At 43.8% G+C, this 11434-nt stretch overlaps 1 protein-coding gene across 1 annotated transcript in view; it reads left to right on the top strand.

Moving 5' to 3' along the window:
- The window catches only part of usp34 (ubiquitin specific peptidase 34), a gene marked incomplete in the record, with an annotated part of 140740 nt that overhangs the window by 110480 nt on the left and 18826 nt on the right, over nucleotides 1–11434 (top strand). Inside the window, 15 exon segments of the mRNA XM_037689997.1 lie at nucleotides 967–1014; nucleotides 1098–1163; nucleotides 1293–1373; nucleotides 1537–1622; nucleotides 1711–1879; nucleotides 4707–4781; nucleotides 4899–5050; nucleotides 5133–5286; nucleotides 5389–5433; nucleotides 5534–5638; nucleotides 6139–6286; nucleotides 6512–6816; nucleotides 6970–7299; nucleotides 7427–7584; nucleotides 7675–7753. Coding sequence (XP_037545925.1) covers nucleotides 967–1014; nucleotides 1098–1163; nucleotides 1293–1373; nucleotides 1537–1622; nucleotides 1711–1879; nucleotides 4707–4781; nucleotides 4899–5050; nucleotides 5133–5286; nucleotides 5389–5433; nucleotides 5534–5638; nucleotides 6139–6286; nucleotides 6512–6816; nucleotides 6970–7299; nucleotides 7427–7584; nucleotides 7675–7753 — 2001 coding nt within the window.

The following is an 11434-nucleotide window of genomic DNA, read 5'->3' as shown; positions in this document are numbered from 1 at the left end:
TGTTAGACTGGTACAGGACATGTTAGACTGGTACAGGACATGTTAGAATGGTACCGGACATGCATGAGGACAGCAGGTGAGACCAGCTATATTGTATGGTCTGGAGTCAGAGACATGGACAAAAAGACAGGAGACAGCACAGGAAGTGTCATAAATGAAGATGTTGAGGTTCTTCTTGGGAGAGACAAGGATGGAGAAGATCAAGAATGAGATCATCAGAGGTACAGGTTGAACAACTGGGAGATTAATTTAGAGAGGACACACTGAGACAGTGGTTTGGACATGTCCATAGGAGGGACAGTGGTTTGGACATGTCCAGAGGAGGGACAGTGGTTTGGACATGTCCAGAGGAGGGACAGTGGGTTTATTGGTAGAAGGATGTTAGAAATGCAGCTGCAGGAAAAAGACAAAGAGGAGACATATGATGCAGTTAGAGAGGACATGGAGGTAGTTGGAGTGAGGACAGAGGACACAGAGGACAGAGATGGAGGAGGAAGACTCGCTGTGGAGACACCTGAAGAGGGAAAAGCTGAAAGAAGAAGAAGAAGAAGAAACATGTTGAACTTGTTGGAAACATTGTTTACACCAAAAGAATCCCAGGAGACGGCTGTATTTCCAGTTGATGTGCGTTTGTTTCCGTACAGAGAAGGAGACAACAATGTTCTCCATTGTTGCTGAAAAGGTGCAAACTAGAAGAGAGTCAGTGCAGTTTTATTGACTGTTCGTATTTGGACTCAATTATTTCACCTTTGCATAATAAAAGAATCACACTTGGTTTTAAAGAGAGAATTTCATTTCATTTCTATTCAGTTTATTTGTATAGCACCAAATCACAGCACAGGTGTCTCAGGACACTTTACAGGAACTTTCACATACAAAGAAAAGAGCATTAGTGAAGTTCTCTATCTGAGGAAGGTTTACAGATGATCCCCAGTAATCTTTAATGATGCCTTGTTTTCTTTGCAGCTCAGTACATCTTTTGTCCTTGAGACTTTCATTCACTCTAAAGAGAAGGTAACATTCAAAACGTTCTCCTGTTTCTGTTGGGGGTGTGCACGGTTGATGTCTGACTGAGTTTAGTGTTCTGTTCCCTCCAGCCCACCATGCTGCAGTGGATTGAGCTTCTCACCAAGCAGTTCAACAACAGCCAGGCCGCCTGCGAGGTCTGACCTTTAAAATATGATCTCTGGCCCGTTCTCTACATGGTTTTCTTTAACTTGTTTTCCTTTTCAGTTGATTTTATATAAATGATTGCTTAGCTGATTAGTATATTTTATTTATTTCTGTGTCAGTGGTTTTTGGACCGGATGGCTGATGATAACTGGTGGCCGATGCAGATCCTTATCAAGTGCCCCAATCAGATAGTCAGACAGGTCTGTAACCTTTAATGACGTGCAAAAGAAAATGGAAATAGAACACATACACTTTGAACAGCAAGTCAAAACAACGAAGATTACAGAAGCTTAACAAGTTTCACGATGTCTGTACCGATGACTCAGAGCTGTAGCCGTTTCTTTTTCTGCCTTTGTCTCGCAGATGTTTCAGCGGTTGTGCATTCATGTCATCCAGAGACTTCGTCCAGTTCATGCGCACCTCTACCTGCAGCCTGGCATGGAGGATGGGTACGGCCCACTCCCATTATGAAGTCTTTAGTTTTATTTTTTGAACCAGTTGAGGTGTGCAGTGTCTCTAAACGTCTCTCTTGTTCAGCTCTGATGACATGGATGGCCCAGTGGAGGACATTGGAAGCCGGTCCTGTGTCACTCGCTTCGTCAAGACTCTCCTGTCCATCATGGAGCATGGCGTTAAGCCACACAGCAAGCATCTGACCGAGTACTTTGCTTTTCTCTACGAGTTTGCCAAGATGGGAGAGGAAGAGGTTAGTCAAAACTTCTTATGGTGGTTTTAGGAAGATCTTTGTTGATCTGAAGATGCATCAAATAGTTTTCGCACCTAACGAGTTCTGGAGCTGTTGCCAGAGCTACTTCATTACTTGTTCTTTAAAAGTACAGTTAGGAACTGGTTTGGGTTTTTACAACCACAGTGCCAACATCATTATGTCACATTATTTCACAGTTGCCAAAACCACACATCGTCAGTGACTTTAGGTTGTTACTGTGAACTTGCTTTAAAATTGTGATCATTGTGAGTTACTTTTTTAGGCTTGTTCAGAAAATGTTGCGTATTTTAGGCTTACCCCTGTTTATCATGTCTCTGTCCACTAAACTGAAATGCCTAGTTTGTTCGGCCATTGCAGCATCTGTCAACAACAGTGAGAAGGCAAAGGTCCCGCCCCACTCTGCCTCTGGTAGACCAGTTCTTGTTGCCTTTATTGGTCGGGTTGGTCATCTTCCTTGACCAACCTGGGGGAAAACATTCATGCGCCTTTTCCTCTCCCCCTCCCCCTGAAAACTTGGGTAACTCTGCCAAACTAAAGTGACTTGCAGGACCAAAGGGGTAAAGAACCAAAGTTACCAAATCTAAAACAGAAAAAACAACCACTTTCACAAAAATGTGCATGGAATGATAAATAAATGATTTAATATGTATAAATAAAGCAGCCTCACCAACTTTCATTGGGGGGGTGGCAGCGGTAGTATTTTTTATGTTTTTATTAAAATAAATACATAATAATAATTTACAAATCAAGAACATACATTGTAATTAATTTAATAATAATAAATATACATTTAATAAATACACCAAAGTTAGTCATGGAGTTCCTCAAGGTTCAATGCTTGGACCAATACTCTTTACTTTATATATGCTTCCATTCAGTAAAGTTATTAAACAGCATGGGATACATTTTCATTGTTATGCTGATGACACACAATTATATTTGTCCATAAAACCCAATGAATCCAATCAGTTATTTAGACTACAAGCATGTCTTAAAGACATAAAAACCTGGACGACCCTAAATGTTCTGCTTTTAATCTCAGACAAGACAGAGGTTGTGGTTTTTGGACCTGAGCACCTTAGGAATGAATTTTTCAGTCTTTCATTAATCTGTCCTCCAGCTCTAATGTTAAACACTTGGTGTTATTTTTGATCAGGCCATGTCTTTTATCCCCCACATTAAAAAAGTTGTAGAACCGACTTCTTACACCTGCTTATCACTAAGATTACAAACAGCTTGTCCAAAAATTGTAGTTATTGTGTGTGTATTGTAATAGTTTATGGTCTTACTGTGGTATATACTAACTGATGTTTGTGAACACTCAGTGACCTTAATGTTTCTGTAAACTCTCTTTAGAACAGGAGATGTGCACAGTGAGATCCCTCAACACCAGATGGTGGATTAAGAGCCAAAAATAATTATCGATAGTGTTTAAACAGTGTTTATTCTTTCAAGAACATAGTGATTGTAAAGGCAGCTCTGTGTAATGCAGTGAACAGCTTGAACGAACGTGACTGATGATTATAAGTAAAGCACACAAACTGCAGGACGAGGAGAGACCGGGCTCCTGGTGTTCAAATGCTTTTTTAATTTCTAATTCATGTTTAAGTTTTACACGTTACTGGTTAAAGTGATGGAACTGGAAACAGTTTATGCCCGTGTTTTTCCAAGTGGGGGCCATGGCCCCCTGGGGGTCCACCAGGGGGCACGAGGGGGGCCACAGAAAGATGGAGAGAAAATTATAAAAATGCCAAAAAATATATATATTTTTTTTTATTAAAAAAACTCTTCGAGCTGCACAGCAAGGTCGAGATGAAGTTTCTGAAAAGCCCGAAGGAACAGCCCAGCAGCTCTGCTGTGGTGGAAACAAACGAAGAGCTCGTGGCTGGGATTCCAGAGCAAGCGTTACGTTTTACAGTCTGTCATGCCTGAAATGAGTCCTCTGTCTGGAGACCCTCACAAACCAGTGTTTAAAACCTTCCAAACTTCAGCGCCACTTGAGTAGGACTATAATACAGTGTCTAAAACATGTTGGTTAATAACAGTTTTATGCTCGGCAGCTGTAATAATTAATTGAATACAGTGAATGACAAATGAAGAAACTTTGTATTAAAGTTAAAACATTGTAAAAGTCTGTTTCTTTACATATTTTGTAGCATTGTTGGTGGGTTTGCGAGAGGGGCCTCGGCCAGAAGATAATGCTGTTTGGGGGCCATGGCATGGAGAAGTTTGGGAACTCCTGGTTTATGCTATGGTTTAGCACTGAAACCAGTTTGATGGGGGAAAAACAAAAGACCTATTGTCAATTCATCCACCTCGTTAAATGAAGGAATGTAATGATGTGTGCAACAATGTTCAGTCAGGACAGTTTCTTTTATTTTGTTGTTGTTGAGAGATGTTTCGCCCTCCATCCGAAGGACTTCATCAGTCTAAGGAGTCCCATACAACTGTTTTCCCCACTAAGCAGTACACTCCTGCAGTGGACCAACCAGTTTGCTGGTGATGAGATGTTTTCTGGGGGTCCTCTCCCCCGTCCACTCCTCCCAGGCTGCCACAGCCAAAGTGGTTCAAGACATCAAAGTTCATGCTCAGTCATCCAGGTACGACAATGTTGAGTCATTGTTGATTCAGGCCCAGATGAGCTGCTTGGACATTGCTGGATGTTGTACCTGGATTATTGAGCAGGAACCTTGATGTTGATCAGGTGTGCTTTTACATTTGGCTTGTTCTGGGATTATGTCTTCTAAAGCAGAAATTACTTTTTTCCTCAGTTTGAAGTTGACCAAATATGTTTTGTTTATGGCAGAGTCAGTTCCTGTTGTCACTACAAGCCATCTCCATCATGGTGCACTTCTACATGGGAACCAAAGGTCCTGAAAATGTAAGTACATACACATGATTGTGTTTCTTTTGTCTTCCTGGTGTGAATCCAAAGCTCTTCATCATTTTAAGACTGGGTAACAAAACTCTGTAATAAATGCTACGTGTGCTCCCCCAGCCGCAGGTGGAGGTGCTGTCAGAGGAGGAGGCAGAGGAGGAGGATGAAGAGGAGGACATCTTGTCTCTTGCTGAGGAGAAATACCGTCCTGCAGCTCTGGAGAAGATGATTGCGCTCATCGCTCTGCTGGTGGAGCAGTCTCGCTCTGAGAGGTTGGAGCGCAGGATGTGATGGAGTGAATGATGCTCCGCTCAGACTGACTCACCGTGTCTCTCTGTCACCTCCTCCATGCAGACACCTGACTCTGTCCCAAAGTGACATGGCAGCGCTGACCGGGGGCAAAGGCTTCCCCTTCCTCTTTCAGCACATCAGAGATGGCATCAACATCAGGCAGACGTGTAACCTCATCTTCAGCCTCTGTCGCTACAACAACCGCCTGGCTGAGCATGTAGGTTTACAGAACACGGGTTTGAGTAAGAGGCAGATTCACAGAAGAAGGCTCGGACTGTCTGCACTGAAATGTTGAGTTAACCGTCGACTTTCTCCTTAGATCGTTTCAATGCTCTTCACGTCTATCGCAAAACTCACTCCTGAGGTAGGCAGCCCCGTTTTCCATCATCCACATACTACACACATCTGCTCAGCTTTTTAAGTTTAAAGATATACAAATTAACTGTTTGTTTTGATTTCATTAGGCTGCTAACCCTTTCTTCAAGCTGCTAACTATGTTGATGGAGTTTGCTGGTGGACCTCCAGGGATGCCGTCCTTCGCCTCCTACATCCTCCAGAGGATCTGGGAGGTGCTGCTCAGTCTGACACACTCAAATTCAATCAGCCAGTTAGATTTGACCCCATGACCTTCCTAAGGCACTGGTGATGGAGTGGTATTCCAGTTTTGTAAGACCCTCCACATGTGTACTTCATCAACATGATAATACCCCCCTGTCTGTTTCTTACTGGCATTAAACTGATGAACGGATGAGCCTTAAAGACCTGTAGAACATGAGCCTGTTCAAAGGGGGGGGTTACACAAACACTTACACTTTGGTCCAAGGTGTGCTTACCTGAAACTAAACAATAGGTAAAAGTTGTGAATATGTTCAAAGTCTTTCTTCATGATGCAACATATGTTCATACTTGGTCAATTTTGATTTTAAAAGATGCATAAAAGTCAACAATCTTAAAAAAACATTGTGAAAGACCTTAAAAGACGTGCTGACACAGATAGCATCCGATGAGGTTTAAGTGTTCACGACGTGTTCTTTAATGTGTTTAAATCCGTCTTTATGCGTCCTGTCAGGTGATCGAGTACAATCCATCCCAGTGTCTGGACTGGTTGGCTGTCCAGACCCCCAGGAACAAACTGGCCCACAGCTGGGTGCTGCAGAACATGGAGAACTGGGTGGAACGCTTCCTGCTGGCGCACAACTACCCCCGAGTTCGCACATGTAAAAAGAGCTGCGGTTACACAAACTAAAACTAAAAACCTACTATATATTAAGAACGAGAGCCGTGTGGGTTCTTCCACAGAGTTCATTTAGATCTTTGGCTCACAGTAAGAAACAATCACAAAGTAAATGATGAATCTGTTGCTGAGCAGCAGTTTTTAAACTTGTTCTGTTCGTGACACTAAATGTTTGTGGTCAGACTGACGCGGTCTTTCCTTCCTCCAGCTGCGGCGTACCTCCTTGTTTCCCTCATCCCCAGCAACTCCTTCCGCCAGATGTTTCGCTCCACCCGCTCCCTGCACCTGCCAACCCGTGAACTGCCGTTGTCTCCCGACACCACCGTGGTCCTCCACCAGGTGTACAACCTGCTGCTGGGGCTGCTGGGTCGGGCTAAGCTGTACGTGGACGCTAGCGTTCACGGCACCACCAAACTGGTCCAGTATTTCAGCTTCATGACCTACTGCCTCATCTCCAAGACGGAGAAGCTCATGTTCTCTGGATACTTCATGGACCTCTGGAACCTCTTCCAGGTGTGATATGTTTTTCATCATTTGTAAATCAGTTTTCTGGCTTTGTTTTCCTTGTTTGGACAGAAAGACACTTTAGTTGGTCTGAAAAGAGACGAAAGATCAAAATTCATAATCTTCTTGAGTTCACACCGTTTTTTATTTTATGGTTTTCAGCCCAAACTGTCAGAGCCAGCCATTGCCACCAACCACAACAAGCAGGCCCTGCTGTCCTTCTGGTACAACGTGTGTGTGGACTGTCCTGAGAATGTCAGGCTGGTGGTGCAGAACCCTGTGGTGACCAAGAACATCGCTTTCAACTACATCCTGGCTGATCACGACGACCAGGAGGTGGTGCTCTTCAACCGCGGCATGCTGCCGGCTTACTACGGCATCCTGCGCATGTGCTGCGAGCAGTCGCCCACATTCACCCGCCAGCTGGCGTCTCACCAGAACATCCAGTGGGCTTTCAAGAACCTGACGCCGCACGCCAGCCAGTACCCAGGGGTGAGGGGACACGCCTAAAGCAGAGATCATAGTTACAACGAAAGCAGCTTCATTCTATGAAATGTGGCAAAACCTGAGTGCAAAAGATAAATGTGCGGTTCATGTTTGTGTGTGCTGCCCCCTGCAGGCGGTGGAGGAGCTGTTTAACTTGATGCAGCTGTTTGTGGCGCAGCGAGCCGACATGAGGGAGGAAGAGCTGGAGGACGTCAGACAGTTTAAGAAGACCACTATCAGCTGTTACCTGCGATGTCTGGACGGACGCTCCTGCTGGACCACTCTCATCAGGTCAGCTCACACACACACACACTTGTATTATGGCTGCCATAGTTAGGACTTTTCTCTTCTGAAGCCTGTTCCTGTCTGCTTTCCTCCTAGTGCCTTCAGAATTCTGCTGGAGAACGACGACGATCGGCTTCTGGTGGTGTTCAACAGAGGCCTCATCCTCATGACTGAAGTACGTTTAGGATCACACTAGTTCACATTTCACACAGATCATAGTCCACATGGCACCATCATTTCCCTTGATTCAAAAATCCACCCGTCCATCTTCTACTTATCTGTACAGTAGTCCCTCATTCATGGCAGGAGAGCCGCACCCTGAAGCCCCGTGATAAGTGAAAAACCACACAGTAGGGATACAGTAGTCCAAGTTCAAGTACAGTAAACTTTATATTAAGGCTTTAGAAACTCTTCCCACACTCTTGGAATGTTCTAGACTCTGAAACCTACGTCATTTTAACAACGTTACTAAATTTTACTTAGTAGTGCTGCAGATCAGCAACAGCTCTGGTTCCGGTCCAACTCTGTTTTATTCCAACTCTGTTTTATTCCAACTCGGTTCGTTTCTGCCGACGATCCTGCAGCGATGAAGCCCACAGTCAGTCCACTGAACTCTGATACCTACTCATTTTAACAACATACAGTACTTATATGTACAGGAGCTGCAACATTTTACTTACCAGGCTCTGCAGTACAGGAGTGGCTCGGTTCCTGTCCGACCCGATAGATGAAAAAGGTCCCAGTACAGCATGACTGAAGCCCACCGCTCCATCCAGCTTGATGTGCACGTGCTGCTGCCCAGGATTGAATCCACCACCTCTGGCCTGGTCCGGACCAGCACCACGTGACCAGAACCTGACTGAACCCTGCAGCCGTCTGTCGTCTGCAGCTCCCAGGATCCGGGTCACACTGAGTCCAGATCAGCTGTAGTCCAGCTACTCACAGTGAAGTTACAACTTGAAGGACGAGTTCAGCTTCAGGATTATTTGAGACTTCCCTGCCAGTCCTGTGAGCAGCAGAACTTACAGAACTTCTGACTTTGTTGCAAAACTTTCCCTCCATTTGCAGAAAGCAGTAGTTGAAAGAGCAGTGTTGACTTCTGGGAAGTGAACAGATGGCTTCTGGGTAACGTAGTTCTTTAGACTGGAAAAACAGTGAAGGCTTAATGAAAGGAAACTACAAATGGTGTTTTTATATATATATATATATATATATTATATTATGTACATACGTACATGTATAGTACAAAGTACTGTACAGTACTAAAACAAAACCGTGATAGAGCGAGTCCACGAAAAACGAACTGCGAAGTAGCGAGGGACTACTGTAGTTGGATCGTGGAAGCAACAGGTTCAGGAGAGACACTCAGACATCCCTCTCCGCAGCAACACTTTTCAGCTTGTCCTGGGGTTCCCCAGGGCATTCCCATGTTAGAGAAGATGCACCATCCCTCCAGCGACTTCTGGGTCTTCGCTGGGGCCTCCTACCAGTGGGACGGGCCCAGAAAACTTCTAAAGGAGGCGTTCAAAGTTCTTATGCTCACAGGACTGATGGACAGAGGGTGTTTCAGGGACTGGCAGAAGCTGTTTCCATTTGACAACCTATTTTCTTCTCAGACAACCAGATCTCACCTCCAGGTTTCCTGGTGGACAACCAAGTGAAATCGACATGGATTAAAGTTCTCCGTCACCGCATCAGATTTCTGTCATCTGTAAAAATGAACTGAGGAAAAAACGTGTTCTGCGATGGTCTTTTTAAAGCTATCCAGTCTAATGGTGGTGCAGGAATTAAACTAGCACTGCTTTCAACGGAAAAAGAGAACCAGAGCCACAGTTTGACCCAGTCAGAGCAGAGCGGGGCGTGGCCGGCTGTCTGGTACACACAGGCTGTGCACTGTGTTCCCAGCTTTAGGGCTGTTGTAAACGATCATGTTAGTAATCGAGTAATCGATCAATTATTCTGACGAGTAATCGAAAACTGCATTTGTCTGGTTCTTCTCTTGTAAGAGTTTTTTTCTGATTGTTTCTACGGCTTACAAGACAGTGACTTAAACAACAGGACCAACTTCACCCCAGACCAGATCTGCACCCTGTTGGACCTCTGCCTCTCCACCACTTATTTCAAGTTCAATGACAGTTTTTACAGACAGAAGCACGGCTGTGCCATGGGATCTCCAGTGTCACCCATTGTTGCCAATCTCTACATGGAGGAAGTGGAACAGAGAGCCCTACACTCCTATGAGGGAACAACACCAAGCCATTGGTTCCGTTATGTGGATGACACCTGGGTCAAAATCCAAGCCAAGGAAATAGAAGCGTTCACCAGACACATTAACTCGGTCGATAACAACATCAAGTTCACCAGAGAGGATGCAAACGACAACAAACTGCCTTTTTTGGACTGTTTGGTTCAGATGAAGAGAGAGGACAGCCTCAACATTGAAGTGTACAGGAAACCAACCCACACAGACCAGTATCTTCTGTTTGACTCCCACCATCCACTGGAACACAAACTCTCTGTCATCAGAACTTTACATCGGGCCGAACGCGTCCCCACGAAGACAGAAGGGAAGGAAAAGGAACAGAAACACATTCAAGAAGCTCTTCAAACATGTGGATATCCTAACTGGGCTTTTGTCAAGTCAGTGAGTAAATCTACAAAACACACCAACAAATAGAAAAAGGAGAACAACAGACGTAAAAACATTGTCATCCCTTATGTTGCTGGAGTATCAGAGAAATTCAGAAGGATCTTCAACAAACACAACATCCCAGTACATTTCAAACCCAGCAGGACTCTCAGACAGAGGCTGGTCCACCCTAAGGACAAGACACCCATACACAAACAGAGTGGTGTAGTGTATGCGGTCCAGTGCAGCGAGGACTGTCCAGACCTCTACATTGGAGAAACTAAACAGCCTCTTCACAGAAGCATGACTCAACACAGGAGAGCCACCTCCTCTGGACAAGACTCAGCTGTTCACCTCCACCTCACAGATAAGGGACACTCTTTTGAGGACCAACATGTGCACATTTTGGACCGAGAACACAGATGGTTTGAGAGGGGGGTGAAGGAAGCAATTTATGTAAAAAGAGAGAAGCCGTCTCTTAACAGAGGAGGAGGCCTCAGATTCCCACTTTCAAAAACATATAATGCAACTTTAAAACAGATCCCCAGCCGGTTTTCACACTTGATGGGAACAGAGGGGCCTCGACTGTGAATTAGAGGAACAAAGACTTTAAGAAAGCCCTACAATTAAGGTGTTCATATGTGAATTGCCAATCTACATGTGTGTGTGTGTCTTATCTCGCTCAGCCTTATAACCTGAATCTCTCACTTTCTGCTCTTTGAATTGAGAAAGCTCCTCGGATGAGGAGCAAAACGTCTTCTGTTACAAATAAAGTCCAGTTGTTTTTGTATTGAACGCTTTTTGAATTCATACATGTGATGGTATCATACATTTAGTTAATACGCATGCGCGCACATGCACATTTTGCAATAAGCCTGTTACGTTCAGAGAAGCCGTATGATCATCCTACACTGGCTACACTGATTTTTTTTACACAGGTGTAAAAAAAATCAAAAGCTTTTGAATTGCTTTAATCCCTGCATTAGAATTGTTTTGTTTGTGTATTTAATTGTTTTTTAAATTACTCGTGTATGTATATAAATATTATATATATATATGTGTATGTATATATATTATTACATATATATGTGTGTATGTATATATATTATTATTTACATATATATGTGTGTATGTATATATTATATATACATATATATGTGTGTATGTATATATATTATTATATATATATATATGTGTGTATGTATATATATTATTATATATATATAT

Source organism: Nematolebias whitei, chromosome 16 (assembly GCF_014905685.2).
Source record: "Nematolebias whitei isolate Nwh7 chromosome 16, NemWhi1, whole genome shotgun sequence".
Taxonomy (NCBI): Eukaryota; Metazoa; Chordata; class Actinopteri; order Cyprinodontiformes; family Rivulidae; genus Nematolebias; species Nematolebias whitei.
This window is presented reverse-complemented; position numbering and strand designations above follow the sequence as displayed.